This window comes from Schistocerca piceifrons, chromosome 6, assembly GCF_021461385.2.
Source record: "Schistocerca piceifrons isolate TAMUIC-IGC-003096 chromosome 6, iqSchPice1.1, whole genome shotgun sequence".
NCBI classification, from domain to species: Eukaryota; Metazoa; Arthropoda; class Insecta; order Orthoptera; family Acrididae; genus Schistocerca; species Schistocerca piceifrons.
In genome coordinates this window covers 425,674,303-425,694,147 of record NC_060143.1, presented here as the reverse complement: position 1 = coordinate 425,694,147, position 19,845 = coordinate 425,674,303, and the positions used below count along the sequence as shown (strand labels likewise).

The 19,845-nt window shown below is 43.0% G+C and overlaps 1 protein-coding gene across 1 annotated transcript in view; it reads right to left on the bottom strand.

Moving 5' to 3' along the window:
• LOC124803361 (neural-cadherin-like) overlaps window positions 1–19,845 on the bottom strand; it is a 333,705-nt gene that overhangs the window by 257,657 nt on the left and 56,203 nt on the right. The window contains 1 exon segment of the mRNA XM_047264547.1: window positions 2,548–2,727. Within this exon segment, the coding sequence (XP_047120503.1) occupies window positions 2,548–2,727 (180 nt within the window).

Sequence of the window (19,845 nt, the reverse complement as noted above, 5' to 3'; positions counted from 1 at the left end):
ATAAGTAAACTGTTTAAATTCTGCTGACTCATAAAGTTCTTTTCATATGAGTGACATGATCTGCTGTGGCAGGGAAAAGATGGGGACCAGCAGAAAAATGCTCCTATCTGGACACAAAAAAGACGAATATGCTCCTATTTAAAAGAATCTGACTGGAAGTAAGGGTTACCAGCTGCCTCACCATTTTTAAAATATTTCGCATAAGTGTTTGTATGCTAACATTTTCACCCTTTTTATGCTGGTAGAGAAGGATAAAGTGTCTGTGGGAAAGAGACGGAAAAGTAATAACTACTGGAAGTTAGTAGTTGTGGTATAGAAAGAATGAAACAGGCAATGTCAGTGTGAAAGAAAGGGAGGGACATAGTGGCAGTGACACTGGCAGAACAATGATAGGAAAAGATTGAAGGAGACAGTGCCAGTGGAAAAGGAATAAAGAGACGGCAAAAATGGAAGTGGATGACGGCCATCGATAATAACAGGCAGGGTCTATGACAGTGACAACGAAGAAGAGAGAGAGAATGACAGTGAGAAGAGACAGCAACAGTGGGAAGTAATGAATGAGCTAGTAGCAGTGCGAGAGAGCAAGTGGAAGACACTGACAGAAAGAGGAGGCAGTAGTAGTAGGACAGAACGAAGGAGCCTGTGGTTGTGGCACAGGAGACAGTGAGGAGACAGTGACAGAGAGACACAAAGAGATGATGACAATGATTTGGAATAAATAAGTGAGAGAGTGACAATGGGCAAGTGCGAATGGATGGGTATGAGCGACTAACAGTGACGGACTAGTGGGTGTGAGCGACTTACAGTTAGGGGAGCTTGTGGCAGTGAGAAGTGAGCTGCATGTTAGATACAGCGGGAATATGTTCGCATGGCAAAATTTTTGGGAAAATTTGTAAAGGTGCCGAGGAAGACAGAATGACAGTTGATACCTCAGTGAGAGGCTTTTAAACAGAAACGTATTCTCATTTTTTTGTGCTCCTACAGGAACATTTTTCCTCTGGTTTATATTAACAGTCAGGTGTATAATGTTGGAGACTCCTTGAAGCCACTTGCGGATGATGATATTGTCTGTAGGAAGCCTTAAACTCCAGAAAACTATAGTGAAATACAGGAAGACTTGCAGAAGGTGAAGAATTCCTGCAGGGCTGGCAGATGACCGTGAAAGTGAATAGCGGGTATAAATAAAAGAAGACATCCTCTACTGTTCTACTAGGGCTAGTTTTCTTCAACCTTTGACCAGTCGTGAAACTGAATTCTTTTTTTTTTTTTGGCAACGTTCAGTTACATCTTCGTTACTTTTCCACATAGTTGCCGCTCCGACTTAGACATTTGTCGTTGCCTTGCACCAACCTTCCAATAACTTAGTCATAGAAGGAAGCCAGCCGCCCAGTGATTTCCGCCAATTCCCTGAGTTGATCTACGGCTCTTGATCTGTGCCAAAATACTGTCCTCATAGCCAGCGGTTGATGTGAGAGAAGATTTGAAAATGAAAGGGTGTCAAGTCTGGTCTGTATATCGGGTAATCATTTCCCATCTAAAACGCTGCAGGAGCGTCTTCATTACCATGCGACGGCGAACTGTCATGAAGGAAACAGATGACAGTTCGTGATGTGGGCCACAGGAAATCAGGCGAAAACTCTCACCAGGACTGTACACTTGGTGGGAGGCCCTATATTGCAGGCATCTCTACGTGCTGTCTATGATCTCAGTACCGAAAAGTGCGACGTGACGCGGTAGACGGACTTACTAAAAACACAGCACAACACATGTATGCAAAGATTCACAGGATATTCACTGTGGTTTTAACTTCGCGACCGATCGGAAGTTAAAAAAATAACCATCATGTTACACTACTGGCCGCATGTGAGTGGGAATAGTAACCACCATAAAATGGAATGATCACATTAAATTCACTGTAGGAAAAGGAGATGTCATGTTGGGATTCATTGCAATAATATGAAGCGAGTGTAATTCATCCATGAAAGAAGGGGCTAAAAATACTCTTTCTATCCGTTTTTGTGCACTGTTCATCGGTCTGCGACCGTTAAAGTAGGAGTAATAGAATGCAAGGAGAAAATGCGACGAAGAGAGGGGCTCTTCGTCACAGTATCGTTTCCTCGACGGAAGATCGTTACGGAGATACAACGGCAGATGCTGTGTAAAATTGTGAGAGTTACTGTTGACATTTCGTAGCGTATGTTTGAAGACGAGTCGGGTAACGTGTTACTTCATCTCACATTTGCCTCACGAAATGATCACGATAAGAAAATCAGAGAAGTTAGGTGTCACACGGAGCATTACCGACAATCATTCCTCCGACGCGCCATTTGTGAATGGAACAACATATGGAGGGAGGGGTGGCAAAAGATATTGATACAAGAACTACCCTCCACCACACACCGTAAGAAGGCTTGAGGAGTATAGATGTAAATGAAATACTGATTACTCAAAAAAAAAAAAAAATTACAGAAGATCAACTGAACATAAGTAAGTCACCATCCAACATTCTACATCAATGATTTCAGGTAGGCAGCCGTTGGCACTGACCGTGAGAATCCTCCTAGGCAGGTTTGCGGGGTCCTCTTCCTCTTGCAGCTCTGCGCGGTACACGGGCTGCTGGAAGACTGGTGGCATGTCGTTGACATCCACCACCGTCACCAACAGCTCTGCCCGGGACGACGCCACCGGGGACTTCCCTGTCACCACTGCCGCAAGCCGCAGCTCATACTGTAAGCACACACACACATAGGAAGGTACTGAATGATGGTCTTTGTAAATAACGTGCCATGATACACACATATTGGCTTTTGAGTATGTTAGTTATCTATTCATTCTTCTACTGGTTATTTTGCAATTATTTTAGATATTTCGGCTTAACACTCTGCTAGTCATTAAAATTTCAGCACCAGAAAGGACAGTAAATAACGAAATATTGTAACCGCATAGGCTTCTGCAGCCAGAGTCAGTTGACATAAAAGTTTACTGAGTATAGTACTGCATCATACAGTAAAAAACTATAGTGGAGAAACCAACTTTTTGGCCACGACCAAGATTATTCGAAAGACGCAGACATCTATTAAGGACTCAATAACTGATGCTGACAGAACTGAGAGACTCATTCCTATTCTAGAATTTATGGAGTGCCAAAAATATATAAACAAAATTATCCATTAAGGCCAATTGTAAACTGGATCAATTTTCCTACAAACAATTTGGCAAAGTATCTACTATACAAATTAGGACCTCTGTTTGTCAAAACGGTTTCTCATGTGAAGAAATCGACACTCCTAATAGAATACATGACGGGAGAAACAATTTTATCCATGAACATTATGGTCAGCTTTGACATGAAGTCGCTATTCACAAATGTGCCAGTGGACAAAAATGTTCACGTCCTACAAGCGCATGTCAAGCCAGACATACGTAACCTCGTTGAGATATGTCTTCTACATACTTCCAATGGCAAGGAAAATACGAAGTAGCAATGGGGAAATTAGCAGCCATCGTATTCACGACTTCGGAGCAACGGCACTTTCTTCTGCTCCTTTACGCCCACAACGCTGCTTCAGATACTAGGATGATACATTCGCTATATGGCCTAATGGTGCAGTGGACCTACACAGATTTCACGAATATTTTAATAAAGTACACGGGTAGGTACAGTTCACCCTTGAAATGAATGACGCACTTTCATTCTTAGACGTGGATGAATATTGGGCAGAGGAGGGCGCACTAGCTCGCAGTGTATATTAGAAGCCTACACATATGAACAGGTACGAGTATATGCACGCCCAATCCAACCACCACTAGCAGAGAAGAACTCAGTTATCCACTCTTTGGCTGTAAGCGCGGTCTGTACCGCTCAAAACATAACACATGACCTCAAATGGCTGCATACAACGTTCTTGGCCAATAGTTACAACCATAAATCGATCTACACAGCCATGGCAACGAACAAAAGAAAACAAGACTGGCAAGAAATCGACAAACTGAAACTAGCAATGCGCTTACCTTACGTGAAAAATGACACTGACCAGATTGGTAACCACTTTCCCCAGGATGGTGTCCGGCCTGTGTTCTACAGCAGCCGCAAGATAGAGGATGTGCCAGGCTCCACCAAAGACAAGATAGATGTTTTACAAACTGGAGGTGTGTACAGCGTGGAACGTAAGAGTGGAGAAGTATATATCGATGACACCGGCAGACAAATAGCAACATACGGGAACACGAGCGGTACATTCGCCTAGGACAACGCAGCAAATCTGAAGTGGCCGAACACGAGCAAGAAAAATAAAATTTAACGAAACCAGCAAACTTGCCAAGCAGCCAGTTTTGGTAAAATGCAAGATCAGAGGAGTCCTCGAACCACCAAAACATCCTAACAACATGAACGCAGAAGAAGGACCCAGTCTGATCTCGTACCGACTGCTAGATCTCAGAGTCCCACAGGCCACAACAACAACACAAGACGCGAGCGCTACTGGCGAGAAGCTCCTGTGCGCGGCCTGCATCCTGCAGGAGGAGAACAGGCGTACGTATCTCATTTTCCGATGCAATAGATGACATCAGATCGTCACACGCTTCACTGTAGTAACCTATTACAAGAAAGTTCCCACTCCTTCCATCTTATGAGGCAAATCGTAACAACGATCTTTTAAACACTTTGACGCAATGTGATGCTCACAAGGAATCCCTTAAGTGAAAGGTCGCAAAATGCCAAATATGTTTATGGCATTCGACGCCCAACATAGCCTGTCATGCAACCATAATATTATCAAATTATTGTCGGGTTTCCAGTCGGATCAAACTAACTACTGAGCACAATATTTCAGCGGTCCACCTGGCCGCCATCATCAGGTGAGAAAAGCTACGCTGCTCTCGCCGATAACTGATTCCCCTCGCAAAGTACTGCATTGCCTTTTAGAGGGACACAGGATGCTATACAATGAGACGCAAGTAGTTGCAAATGCTTCTCGGTATTGGGATTGTGTTTTAAAAGAACCTGTTGAAATCAGACTAGCAGATAATATCATTAATCGTGATAATGGATACCCGCTAAGTAAAATGTGGAATCCTGTTTTATCAGACATGAAGAAACAACGGCATCTGAATCGGCCGGCTATGAATAATCATTTGTACCGATATATCGTTTGCAACAGCATTCACTACCGGAGGCACTGCAACTCTTTTGGCGCCAGGGGGCAGCAGGAATGATTGAGCGCGAGCGCACTGTATCTGGCGCGTGCGCTGTTGTACTTCCGATCAATATAAAGGTGCAGTCATTTGCGAGTGGAATCAATTATCGGCGAGAGCACCGTAGCTTTTCTCACCTGATGATGGAGGCCAGGTGGACCGCTGAAATATTGTGCTCAGATGACAATTTGATTCGGCTGGAAACTCGACGAAAATTTGATATACTAATACGCCGGGAAAGTCTACATAGTCACAACCACAATATTGGTTGCTAATGGCAAAAGGGGCGGGACGGGAGGTATCCAATGATGAGCTCAAAAAAATGGTTCAAATGGCTCTGAGCACTATGGGACTTAACTACTATGGTCATCAGTCCCCTAGAACTTAGAACTACTTAAACCTAACTAACCTAAGGACGTCACACACATCCATGCCCGAGGCAGGATTCGAACCTGCGACCGTAGCGGTCACGCGGTTCCAGATTGTAGCGCCTATAACCGCACGGCCACTCCGGCCGGCTGATGAGCTCAGCATGAAGCTATGGAGCTTATCTGAGCTGCTTGTTCGACGAGTAACTCACAACAGTGATGCAGTGCTACAGTGCTTGTGATATTGGTACAAAGCAGAGCAATGACAACGATAAACAAAGAAAACAATTGCCAAAGTTGACATTTCGTCAGATAGGAACCCATGGAATTTCTCAAAGTGAGAAGAGAAGTGACGGATGAAATATTAGCGTTTTTGCAAGATGAGTCAGTGGAATATTTGGTGTAGTATACGCTAGACTGTGCGGACAGTGTGCTTGAGGAGTACAGTGATAACGATACCCGCTTAACAAGTGAAGGTGATATTGAAACTGATGTCACCGCATGTAATCCACCATCTCTGTCTGACAGGAAGCCACAAATCTCGTCTCCTGTGAAACGTAGTAAAGTTCATTCGTTGACGAAGGAGCAGGCACTAAACATAATTGCGTACATAGATCATCCACAGCATCGCAGAAGAAAAAGCAATTAAGAACAGATTTCGAATAAGTTCGCAGCAACATGGTCGTGTAGTGCACAAGAAAAACTACGGATATTCAAGGGGGGATAAGGTGCACTTGTTACAGAAACTGGTGTTTGCGCGTTTCAAAGATGCTCGTACAATTTACAGGATACACATGATAGTGACCTACTACGCTATGAACAGCAAATTAGTGATTTCAACGGAAGCAGTGGATGGTTCCGTGACTTCGAACAGTACTACAGAATTGGCAGACGTAAGATAACGAAATCTGAAACAAAGCGTCAATTTGACAATGCACAGAAAACTACGGAATCGGTTTGAAAATTTGTAGACGAGATAAACAAACATCCCATCGTTCAGTAAGGATTTTTTTCAAGTCTAACCGTTCGGGATTTGAAGAGGAAATGCATTTGAAAGGGACCCTGGAAATTAGAGGTAACAAGAGAGTTGTATCAAGATCAACTAACATCAGTACCTTAACGCATTCGTATAAATTATTCCGAGTTTTAATCTGTATGGTAAACTGACTGGAAAGTTATCTATTGTGCTGCAAGAAGTTGGAGGTACTCTGTCCCCTACTATTCTTTCTTGTATCAGTGATCTTAACGGGTCAGTAGGGAATATTTACACTATGTGATCAAAAGTATCCGGACACCTCCAAAAACATACATTTTTCATATTAGCTGCCTTGTGCTGCCACCTACTGCCAGGTAATCCATATCAGTAGTCATTAGACATCGTGAGAAAGCAGAATGGGGCGCTCCGCGGAACTAACAGACTTCGAATGTGGTCAGGTGATTGGGCTTCACTTTTGTCGTACGTCTGTACGTCGAGATTTCCATATCCTACACATCCCTAGGTCCCCTGTTTCCGATATGATAGTGAAGTGGAAACGTGAAGGGACACTTACAGCACAAATGCGTACAGGCCGACTTCTTCTGTTGACTGACAGAGACCGCCGGCATTTGAAGAGGTTCGTAATGTGTAATAGGCAGACATTTATCCAGACCATCTCACAGGAATTCCAAACTGCATCAGGATCCACTGCAAGTACTATGACTGGCGAGAGGTGAGAAAACTTTGATTTCATGGTTGAACGGCTGTTCATAAGCCACACATCACGCCAGTAAATGCCAAACGACGCCTCACTTGGCCTAAGGAGCGTAAACATTGGACGATTGAACAGTAGAAAGACGTTGTGTGGACTGACGAACCACGGTACAAAATGTGGCGATCCGGTGGCACGGTGTGGGTATGGCGAATGCCCGGTGAACGTCATCTGCCAGCGTGTGAAGTGGCAGCAGTAAAATTTGGAGGCAGTGGTGTTATGGAGTGGTCGTTTTTTCATGAAGGGGGCTTGCACCCGTTGTTTTTTTGCTTGGCACTATAACAGCACAGGCCCACATTGATGTTTAAGCACCTACTTGCTTCCCACTGTTGAAGAGCAATTCAGGGATGGCGATTGCATCTTTCAACACTATCGAGCACCTGTTTATAATGCACGGCCTGTGGCGGAATGGTTACACGACGATAACATCGCTGTAATGGCCTGGCCTGCATAGAGTCCTGACCTGAATCCTGTAAAACACCTTTGAGATGTTTTGGAGCGCCGACTTTGTGCCAGTCCTCACAGACCGACATCGATACCTTTCCTCAGTGCAGCACTGCGTGAAGAATGGGCTGTCATTCCCCAAGAAACCTTCCAGCACCTGACTGAACGTATGCCTGCGAGAGTGGAAGCTCTCATCGAGGTTTAGGGTGGGCCACACCGTTTTGAATTCCAGCATTACGGATGGAGGATACCACGAACTTGTAAGTCATTTTCAGCCAGGTGTCCGGACACTTTTGATCACATAGTGTACGTTACAGCACGCAAGAGTACGAAACTGGGCCTAAAGGAACTAACAACTGTGGTAGCTAATTAAAATAAGTTGCTTTTGCTTTGTTCCTGGTCCACGCACAGAAATCATACTCCTTTGGAGCAAACTCCCCTTCTTGAAAGGTGTGTGACATTGCAGTTCATACCACTTGGAACCACTGGAGAAATACAGCCTCTGGATGTTTGTTTCTTGTGTGCCTATAAAACATATTGTCCCACTGTCTGCAACTACGCCTTAAAGTATAGCCAGTTTCACGATAACGTCCACCAGATACTGTTTCGTATTCGGTTGCGTGCCATCAGATTCCCTCAGTTCTGATCACCCCTTTATACAAATATGATTTAAGACACAAAGAAATTACAGATCCCGGCTGCGAGCGGGCATTGATCGAAATCAATGGGGAAATTTGAAAATCTGTGCTGGTCCGGGATTCGAATCCAGGTCTCCTGCTTACTAGCAGATGCTCTGAGCACTGAGCCTCCCGGACACAGTGGTCGTTGCAACTGCACGGACTACCCTAGCACGCCACCAGTCAGACACAGATTCTTAACTAATCCAAACACTAGTAATGTAGTGTCCCTTGCCCATTATCATCATTACTCGCGGTATTTCGCCGATTACCATAAGAGTTCGAGCCTGATGTGAATCTGCACTTAGGACGTTATTGGCCATCTCCCCTTAATTATATGTATACGTGGTGTCTGTTCTTTTGGACATCAAGGTCTCTGCCGGCCGCTTTGACCGAGCGGTTCTAGGCGCTTCATTCCGGAGACGCGCTGCTGCTACGGTCGCAGGTTCGAATCCTGCCTCGGGCATGGATGTGTGTGATGTCATTAGGTTAGTTAGGTTTAAGTAGTTCTAAGTTTACGGGACTGAAGACCTCAGATGTTAAGCCCCATAGTGCTTAGAGCCACTTGAACCATTTGAACCATCAAGGTCTATAATTCCTGTGTGTCTCACTTCATAATGGCTGCTGGATGAAAAATGGACATGCCCGAAAGAACAGACACCACATATATACACCATATGTCTATAAGAATTTCTTAAAAATGGGTATCTAGCTGAACGTCCTGTACGGATTTTAACTCCCAAGGCGATGGCCTTCGATCTTGATGGTTCAAACCTTTGTGATCACTGTGACGTGCTATTTTTCATTCAGTGTTCGTGGTGCAAGTTAGTGGTTTGTTTTGAACATTTCTTGAATGTCCACCACAGCCATTTTGCGAAGTGTAGTACAGGGTGACAACTATTGAACTGTATGAAAAACGTAAATTAGTTACAAACTACGGCGTGCACACACTTTATTAAACATATAAATGTCACTACAGATATTCGGATTTACGTTATGACATGTTCGACATGACTGCCATCATTGACAATGATGTGACGCACACAAATATTGAAATTCTGCATGAGCCGCTGAAGCCTCGGGCAGCTGATGCTGTCGATGACCTCTTGAATGGCTGTTTCCAGCTCATCAAAGGTTTTTGAGGTTATTACTGTACACATTGTGTTTAATACAGCCCCACAAAAACGGAGTCACATGTGTTCAGATCCGGAGGATATTGCAGCCAATCGAGGCCCATGCCAGTGACCTCTGGGTACCCCAAAGCCAGAATGCGGTCCCCAAAGTACTCCTCTTAGACATTAAACACTCTCCTGCTTAGATGGGGTCGAGCTCCGTCTTGTACGAACCGTTTCTTGTAGAAATCAGGGTCACTTTGGGTAATGGGAATGAAATCATCTTCCAAAACCTTCACGTAACTTTCGGTAGTCACCGTGCCATCAAGGAATATCGCACCGATTTTCTCGTGAATGGACATAGCACATCACACAGTCACTCGTTGAGGATGAAGAAACTTCTCGATCGCGAAATGCGGATTCTCACTCCCCCAAATGCACCAATTTTACTTAGTGACTAACCTGTCCAAATGAAAGCGGTCTTCGTCGCTAAGCTAAACCATACATGCGCATACTAATTCTCATCATCCCCAGCGGCCAACCGTGCAATTTGAACGTCCACAGGGGCAAACCGCTCGGACGTTACGTCAATTTTATTTCATATAATTCAATAATTGTCACCCTGTACATAAACGCCATAAGATGTTGATCTCTGCACCTCCCGGACACTCATTTTCTGTCGCCATCCTGATGCAAACGGTGAGTCATTAACAGCTAATATTTTTCCTGTCAGAAAACAAAACTTTCAAATAAGCCTTACTTAAGTTTGAACTTGCGATCTCGCACTCAAGGAGTACCCGGTCAGCGAGGAGTAGTGACTAAATGTAAGTGACTTTGCAAAGTTAAAACACAGCTGTAGTCCCAGAACAGGGCCTTTGTAAACGTGGCTGAAACGTTGGTTTCTCCAGTATGGTTTCTCACAATACTACGCGGCACCATACTCAGAAAACTTTTATGTCCTTGAGATACAGTGCTTGTACAGTATAGCAGGTAGAGTACGTGATTCAATTAGTAGGTGATTTGGGGGTCTACATCGTGTGAAATTAAGAACACAGATCTTCCACCTGTGGCAGCAACGATGGCTGTAACCCGACTGTGTTTCGAACCGAAGTAAACTCGGATGGCAGCTATGGGCAGTCATTCCACGCTGCTCCACCTCGAAGAGTCCTTCAGTCGTAGCGGCAGTTTGCCAGTCTGTCGGTAACGCTCGACCAGATGTTCTCAGTGCGTTATCGATCTGGAGAACGTGCTGGATAGGGGAACATTGAATCTCCTGCTGCATCACGATAGGTCAGGACTGAGGAGACAACACGCAGTATTGCGTTTTCTTGTTGGAAGGTAATGTCCCGGAAAATAGGGCACAGTGACAGCCTTTACATGACAGAACGGTAGCGACAGCTCTCCAAATTCACGGTATGTGTACCAGTATCTATGGTTGTTAGCATGGGTGGTGCGCTAGCATGGCACCTAACGATACTATTAACCAGTTGCAAAAAATCTTTGAATCATACAGAACATTGAATTTAAACTAGTGCATACTTCTTTGGTGATCACTTGTTACTACCATTTTATTAAACCGCGGTACACTTCTTGTCACAGCAGTAATCAGCTCAGGTAGTCTGCCAGTCTTTTCAATAGAATATTTTGCTACCAAAATTAGTATGTGGACAAAACACTACGCATGCCGTTTTCTTCCAAGTGCTATTTGTACCGTGTTAACCCTTCTAGCCCAGTGGATCGACTTGCACCCTAAAAAGTTTTTAAGTACTTCAACAATATCCACGAAACGCCGCTGCTTTCCGTGTTTACATTCTATCACTAGAAGGCAGCACCAACAGGATCATGAGTATGCAAGAGATTTCATCCATCCTGTAATCAAGTGAATGCATGTAGTTCAGCTAATGAAGTTGAATTATTTTTGCGGCAGGTTTTTTAGGTGCTTTTTACTTTAAAATGTGTAATTAGAGTGTACGGAATACTTATTAAAAATTATATTATTAGAGAGAAATATGCATATTACTTCCAGTACTGTGAGGTTATAAATAAAGCGGCTCACATGGACTCATTGGGAACACTACTATCTGGGGGCAGGTCTACAAGTGACCATATGTAAGCAAACATTATTGCGTGAACAAACCAATTTTATTTCCCTTTGCAGATGTCTATATTATCGGCGGAAGAGATTCTGGAGTTCTGATGAATGGTTCAAAAATGTTCAGATGTGTGTGAAATCTTATGGGACTTAACTGCTAAGGTCATCAGTCCCTAAGCTTACACACTACTTAACCTAAATTATCCTAAGGACAAACGCACACACCCATGCCCGAGGGAGGACTCGAACCTCCGCCGGTATCAGCCGTACAGTCCATGACTGTAGCGCCTAAGACCGCTCGGCTAATCCCGCGCGACTGACGAATGGTGATGTCACTGATACTGAATTATTGCAGGAAGATTCGGATGATCAATTTCCGCGTTCGGACACGCAGCTACTTACATAAATCACAATTAACCAGCCGTTTTCAACGATTGTTATTCATACATAGCGTTAGAGCTTCCAAGGAACAGGTTTCCTAAGAACTACGAATAATTATTTGGCAACATACTGAACATAATGATCACACCAATGTTAAGTACGAAAATAAAGGCCAGTGGAATAGCCCTTCCCATCCATGCACATTTTTAATAAGTAACTTGAAATATTAATCTGATGTTTCGCATTGTAAGTACCGTGCACCTTACTATAAGGAAACGGCAACAATAGTCGGTTAATACTGAGATGTTTCAATGTGTCGAGCTACCACATAAAGGATGAAAGAAATTCCAGATAGAACGCGAGGCAAAACTTGTATTACACTTCTAAATGTTAATTTTTTGCAGTGATGTTACTGTATACAATAATTCGTAAAGTTGTTATTAATTTCGTGCTTTGTAAAAAAAGTAGGTGCTACGCCGGTAACGTTATTCCATCCCACGTAATAAAGATACAGAGAGTGAGTGGAAAACGGAAATACATTCCGTTTTGCAAGGTTTCCCCGGAGTCACTTTCTTCATACATAAACATTGAAGCGCCAACGAAACTGGTATAGGCATACGTATTCAAATACAGAGATTCGTAAACTGGTAGAATACGGCGCTGCGGTCGGCCACGCCTATATAAGACAACAAGTATCTGGCGCAGTTGTTAGATGGGTTACTGCTGCTAAAACGGCATGTTATCAAGATTTAACTGAGCTTGGACGTGGTGTTATTGTCGGCGCACGAGCGATGGGACACAGCATCTCCGAGGTAGCGATGAAGTGGAGATTTTCCCTTACGAACATTTCACGAGTGTACCGTGAATATCAAGAATCCGGTAAAATATCAGATCTTCGACATCGCTGCGGCCGGAAAAGGATCCGGCAAGAACGGGATCAATGACAACTGAAGAGGACCGTTCAACATGACAGAAGTGCAACCTTTCCGCAAATTGCTGCAGATTCCAATGCTGGGTGATGAACAAGTGTCAGCGTGCGAACCATTCAACGAAACATCATCGATATGGGCTTTCGGATTCGAAGGCCCACTCGTGTACCCTTCATGACTACACGACGCAAAGCTTTACGCCTCGCGTGGGTTCGTCAACACCGACATTGGACTGTTGAAGACTGGAAACATGTTGCCCAGTCGGACGAGTCTCGTTTCAAATTGTATCGAGTGAGGATCCATTCACCTGCATTGTGCATTCCGACGGACTTGGACAATTCCAGCAGGACAATGCGACATCCTACACGTCCAGAATTGCTACAGAGTGGTTCCAGGAACACTTTATTGATTTTAAACATTTCCGCTGGCCACCAAACTCCCGAGTCATGAAAATTATTGAGCATATCTGGGGTGCTGTTCAGGAGAGATCTCCACTCCTTTGTACTGTTACTGATTTGTGGACACCCCTGCAGGATTCCAGGATTCATGGCATCAATATCCTCAGCAGTACTTCAGACATTAGTCAAATCCATGCCACATCGTGTTGCGGCACTTCTGTGTGCTCGCGGGGGCCCTACGCGAAATTAGGCAGGTGTACCAGTTTCTTTGGCTCTTCAGTGTATTTGTCTAGCACGATACTGTAGCTACCGTTTCAGAGATGTCCATTCCTCTCCGAATGTTCATTTCTCTTCAGCTGAAATGTTTACCGTGGTATGTGGTATAGCAGTGAGTACAGCCTCAGATAACGTCAAATGCACGTAATCATTCCTCAGTTCTTCAGTACATCACTTCCTTACTGTCTTTCTTCCTGACTATTCTCTCAAACTTCAGCTTACTCCTTATCGTTACTAAATAGTGATATAAATCTTTCCCAATTCTGGGTAACCAATAAAATACAGTAATTGATTTCGTAATCTGTGTTTGTCTATGATGCAATCCAGCTGGTATCTTTCCATGACTTCTGGCATTTTCCAAGTATATCATCTCGTCTTGTCTTCTTGAACAATGTACTACCTGAAATTTTTGCAGAACAGAAGGATTCTTTTTCCTCTCCCATTCCTACTGCCGAGAACGTATCTCATCTTTTCTTTCTCCTATTATTTCCCATTATTATAAGTTTTTCATCCATCTTTACGTATCGAGTTATGAACTTAATACTCTCATAAACTCTCATCTTTTGACCGTGTAGTCGACATGTGTACCCGAAGTATTGTTGTTGGTGATGGGCTACTGTCGATTTTAATGCGAAAAGTTCTATGACTGAACTGTTCATACTACCTAAGTCTTTGCTTCTCCTTCCTATGGATAACGAAACCCATTTTTGCTATGTCATTTTCTACTGCAGTAGATATTTCCTTAAATTCGTGGAATCATAAATCTTTCTTTTATTTACATTTCTCTTCACAGACCGTCACTATATCTAGATTGAGCTTTTGCATTTTCCTTTCCTGATTTTCTTGTTTCCGTGCTACATACAGACTTCTCACATTCCGCGCTATAGCTTGTTGAAATATTACCCTTTCGTTGGTTTCTCAATCTTTTTTCCCACGGTCACCTCCCCTTCGCTATCCCCTCGCAGACATCTGAATGGGTGACTAAACAGGCGTCTTCTGCTAATGTAGGGATCATCCCCAATAAGCAATTACAAAAATGGTTCAAATGGCTCTGAGCACTATGGGACTTAACTTCTAAGGTCATCAGTCCCCTAGAACTTAGAACTACTTAAACCTAACCAACTTAAGAACATCACACACATCCATGCCCGAGGCAGGATTCGAACCTGCGACCGTAGCGGTCACGCGGTTCCGGACTGTAGCGCCTAGAACCGTACGGCCACCCGGCCGGCAAGCAATTACATGAACTGTTTTGAAGAACATGTAAATCAATATTAACAATGAATTATTAAAACAACTATAAATAATGCCACGAACAATGAGTTTACCTCTAAAATAATCACAAGCTGTTCACCCCTGTCAGAAGTTCATTAAATATGATGGATAGGAAACAGATATCCAGCTAAGATGAAAAATAAATCAAAACTTAAGCAGACAATGAACCGAAATGTCATCAGTTGTCAATCGGCTACGGCAATTAGTGATAAAAGTTCAAAATTAAACTGCCTGCAAGTCCAATTGTAAATCCAAAACATGCACACGAAATCTTGACAGTACACCAAACTAAAAGGTGTTCGAACACTAGCAGTAATGCTAAATGATTATTCCAAGTTTGGAAATAATCTTTAACTATTAAAGTCCCGAGGACGAAATGTTCTCAGTTCAGTGCTGCTCCTCAGACACCATTTTCAGCCGGCCGGTGTGGCCTTGCGGTTCTAGGCGCTTCAGTCTGTAACCGCGTGACCGCTACGGTCGCAGGTTCGAATCCTGCCTCGGGCATGGATGTGTGTGATGTCCTTAGGTTAGTTAGGTTTAATTAGTTCTAAGTTCTAGGGGACTGATGACCATAGATGTTAAACCCCATAGTGCTCAGAGCCACACCATTTTCCCCACTGTGCGAAAAAATATTCCGAGTCCAAATTAACGGGAAATAGTTCTGTTCTCGCGGAACAGACGTGGCGTCGTATGTAGCCTGTCAAGTACTTGGTCACGGTGGCTGTCTCTGTCTCACCTTCCAAGTATCAGCTTCTTGTCTCATTCATATTCGTTAATGACAGTTCATGCCCTCTTACAGTATAAGTGACTTTTTCTTTAGTGGGCCGATCTTTTACAATGAAGGCTTCTTTAGAAGCATTTTCGTGTGAGTAGTAGATTAGTCTTTTGTAACTTTAACATTTCTAAAATTATGCAAAATTAGAATTACAAAAAAATAACAAGAAAAGATGTGATTAAATAATGAATTTCATAAGCTTAAATTCTACAGCAAGTGGTATACATGAATATGTAGCAATTTTTACTTCGCTTTCCATTGATGCATTCATATTTATTGTTCAATTAATTGTTTAGCAGCTAATTGCTAATCAGTGCATTGGTAACGGAAAAACCGCCATATTGCTCATTAGGATAAATCACGTATACAAAATAAACATGTCACACAGTGTATTGTGTCAATTGTCATCTCGCGATGTGGTTATATTTGCCGTTCAGTGTTTAAGCTGCTTTTAATTGACTATTTAAGTAATCAGGATTGATTTTATGCTCCAGTTCTAATTTACGTACAGGTATCGATTTTCTGGTGGCTCCAGTTGTAGCCTTGATTTACTTTTATAAATGGTACTTCACAAAGTCATGTAATATATATACATCAAAAGCTATAGAAGAAATACTGTTTCGTATTACTTAAAAATATCGAATACCAATAGCATTTTAAATGTACGTATGTAGTACAATATTACGATATCTGTTGTTATACTCATCAGCTTTAAAATGATGTTCGCATTGTTTCTTCATCATAACTGATGTAAAAGTTTTCCTTGTGTAATGTGCAAGTTGCAATCCTAGCTTATTCTACTATGTTCGCCAAAGTCATGAGGTCACAGTAGCCGTCGATCTCTCGAAAATACTGACTGCAGTGTCGCTAGCCGCTGATTGGCGAGGATTCCTTACTCGGTATGTGCGTAGGGTAAACATTAAAAAGTTATTCCTGCTGAGCCTACTGATGTGGTGTTATGATTACTTAACTTTCTGGATTGGTCTCGACTGATGTGGCGATGGTTTTGCTCTCAGGCTGCTGTAGAGAAAAAAATTCTCGCATCAGGACTGGCCTCTGGTGATGTGAGGGTGAACTGTCCTTAGGGTGCTGCGAAAAATTATTCTCTCGCCAGTCCAGCTAAGGTGGTCTCAGCCTTAGATTGTCTTCCTCGTATTCATCGACGAATAATGACAAAGAGGGCAAAACTTCGTTCAGCTGCTCAGGAACCTTGGTTCCTTGCTCTTCGCGCAGCTGAGATGCTTTAACTGGGCCGCCGTTGTCCTCGGTCCTATTCATTTCACGACCGAACAGATCGAGCTACGTTTCACCAGATGTTTGTCTATTGAATACCTGTTGAGTTCGACAGAGAAAACTTTAGACGTCCAAAACGCACACAACACGTGAGCACAAATGTTGTGGTAGGACGTATGCAATAAAGACGCATTGGCATGTCAGTCTGTCCGATGACTCTTCTTGGAAACTCGGATATTTTGGGGCCATCTATCTAGGATTAGCGGCTGCTAAAAAAAAAGAATAGGGGAGGAAGGGAGGAGCACGGGAATTCCAGCTAGAGAGAGAATCCAGCAACACTTGCTCTGATGCAAAGTTGCAAGTTTCCTAGATGTGCCGAGACATTTTTTCCATCTTTAACTTTTAGGGTCGTCCACCCTCGTTATACGCACGGAGACCATATGTGACGTTCGCCACTTTTTTCACAGAAAGGAGGCATATTCCTCACCTCAGTGTGGCACTGAGTGAGGTACACATACTTACTCGCCCAGAGCAATCTCAATTCACCAAGAGTTTGCTCTCACATCTCTAAGTTGTTGCGTCATATTCTCCACCAAATATAAACATCAGCATTTAGTACAGTTTTCTGTTGTACTGTACAGGAGATGTATTTTGGTACAAAATGTAACTTATTCTAAGATTGAGATGAAGAAGTCTAATTTTGGCTCTCGCTTCCCGCGCCCGGGTTCGATTCCCGGCGGGGTCAGGGATTTTCTCTGCCTCGTGATGACTGGGTGTTGCGTGATGTCCTTAGGTTAGTTAGGTTTAAGTAGTTCTAAGTTATAGGGGACTGATGACCATAGATGTTAAATCCCATAGTACTCAGAGCCATTTGAACCATTTTTCTAATTTTGGCGAAAAGAACAAACAAGTTACGATACCACTTAATAAACCACAGGCTGTTATAGAAGGCGGAACGTAGAAACTGTGTGACATCGTTAGGATGTCAGTTCAGCACAGAATGCTTTACTACTGACAGGGCTTACAGCTATACACATGACAGGGTGTTTCAGGACTTTCTGACAAGGCACATTTTGTTAAAGAAAATATTTGTAATGCCATTTGTGACTTAGTCGAATTAACCTTATGAAAAATTCTGAGCAACAATTTTTCACAGAAACGTGTTTTCAAAGGCTTGTCGGAATAAATATAAAACAGATTTTCGTACTGTCTTCTCTGAAGCTGATTACATGCTAGATAACATAGAAAACAAATGCCGCCCTTGTAGTGAGGCAGTACTCTGTTTCCCTGGTGCTCGTCATAGCAGAAATGTGCTATCTGGTCCCAAATAAAAATATCAGTTGGACTCCTTCGCGAATGCGCTGACCGCACAAAAGATCCTGATTGTCCTATATATTATTCCCAAAATCGACCGGCAGCTCTTCTCGAGCATCGCTACTAAAATATGCTGAGGCTCCGTCATGCTGGAACCAGAAATTATCGCTCACAATATTTGCATATCACACTTCCCACACTGATGGCCTCTGTGCTGAAACTGTGACACTACAACACAGTTATTAATACAGAAATTTTATTTCTTCTTATTCCTTTCGTTACTGCGATCGCTATTTATTTCGACTGTCAAGTATATACGAGGGCTGTATTTTTTTTTTTAAATATCTGATCAATCGCGAAATGAAAACCTCAGTAAAAATCCGTTGAAACTTAGTGCAGATGTGTTGTGCAGTATCTCCAATATGCCTATCTGTCGAATCATGTCACGTTTTTCAGTTCTGAGCACACAATGAGCAATTAAATACGCCTAGAAAATAGGGTCTCTCGCCACGTGTCAAGCCCTACTGAGGGGTTTCGCCTGATTTCGTGCGGCCCGCGTAACATAACTGTCATGCGTTTCCTTCTTTATGACAACTATCAGCTGCATACTGCAGGTGCAACGAAGATGCCCTGCAACATTTTCGATGCAAAATGTTTGATCACCCACCATACAGCCAGGACGTAGCTGCTTCCGGTTTTCATCTCTTCGCTCACATGAACCACTGGCTATGAGGACAGCACTTTGACAGAGACAGTGAGATGGAGACCATCGTAGGAAATTTCCAGAAGTCTCAGTCAGCTGCCTTTTATTGGGAGACTGGTTCCATCCTACGATAAATGTCTAAGTCGAAGCAGCAACTATGTAGAGAAGTAGCTGGAAGGCGTAGCTAAATATTACAGGTAAAACATTTGATTTTCACTGTTGTTTCCATTTTGTGAGCGGTCGAAGGTTGAAAAAAATAGTCCCCGCATAAACGATATAAATGATAGTAATTTCAATGTTATCTGAAATGTGAATACAATATTCTGTGCCGGCCGGTGTGGCCGAGCGGTTCTAGGCGCTTCAGTGTGGAACCGCGGGACCACTACGGCCGCAGGTTCGAATCCTGCCTCGGGCATGGGTGTGTGTGATGTCCTTAGGTTAGTTAGGTTTAAGTAGTTCTAAGTTCTAGGGGACTGATGACATCAGCTGTTAAGTCCCATAGTGCTCAGAGCCATCCAATATTCTGTAAAATAAATATGTTGACTTCTGCATCCGGTGACAATCTCTTTAAAATCTGTCTGACTGCACTGCCGTGTCGTAAAATACTTAAAATATTAAAGTACTAAACTTCATTTTGTTGCTATATATTATGGACAGCTAGTTAAGGAAAATGCAATGAAGCGATGTATTGCTATATGCAGTTGTAGGCTTTTCCAGAGTCTAGACATAGGAGGAGAATGTTGTGTTATTCGTATAAGAAGTGGACACGGAGTAGAAGAAGTTTCTCGTATGTAGAAAAGACTGGTCGATTAGTGAGAACGTTTATTAGAGCATTGGACGAGAATGTCTAACAGTAGGCCGGCGTAATGTTTTACGGGAGAACGAATTTCCGAGAAAATTTTGTTTACAATTTATTTTCTCATAAGA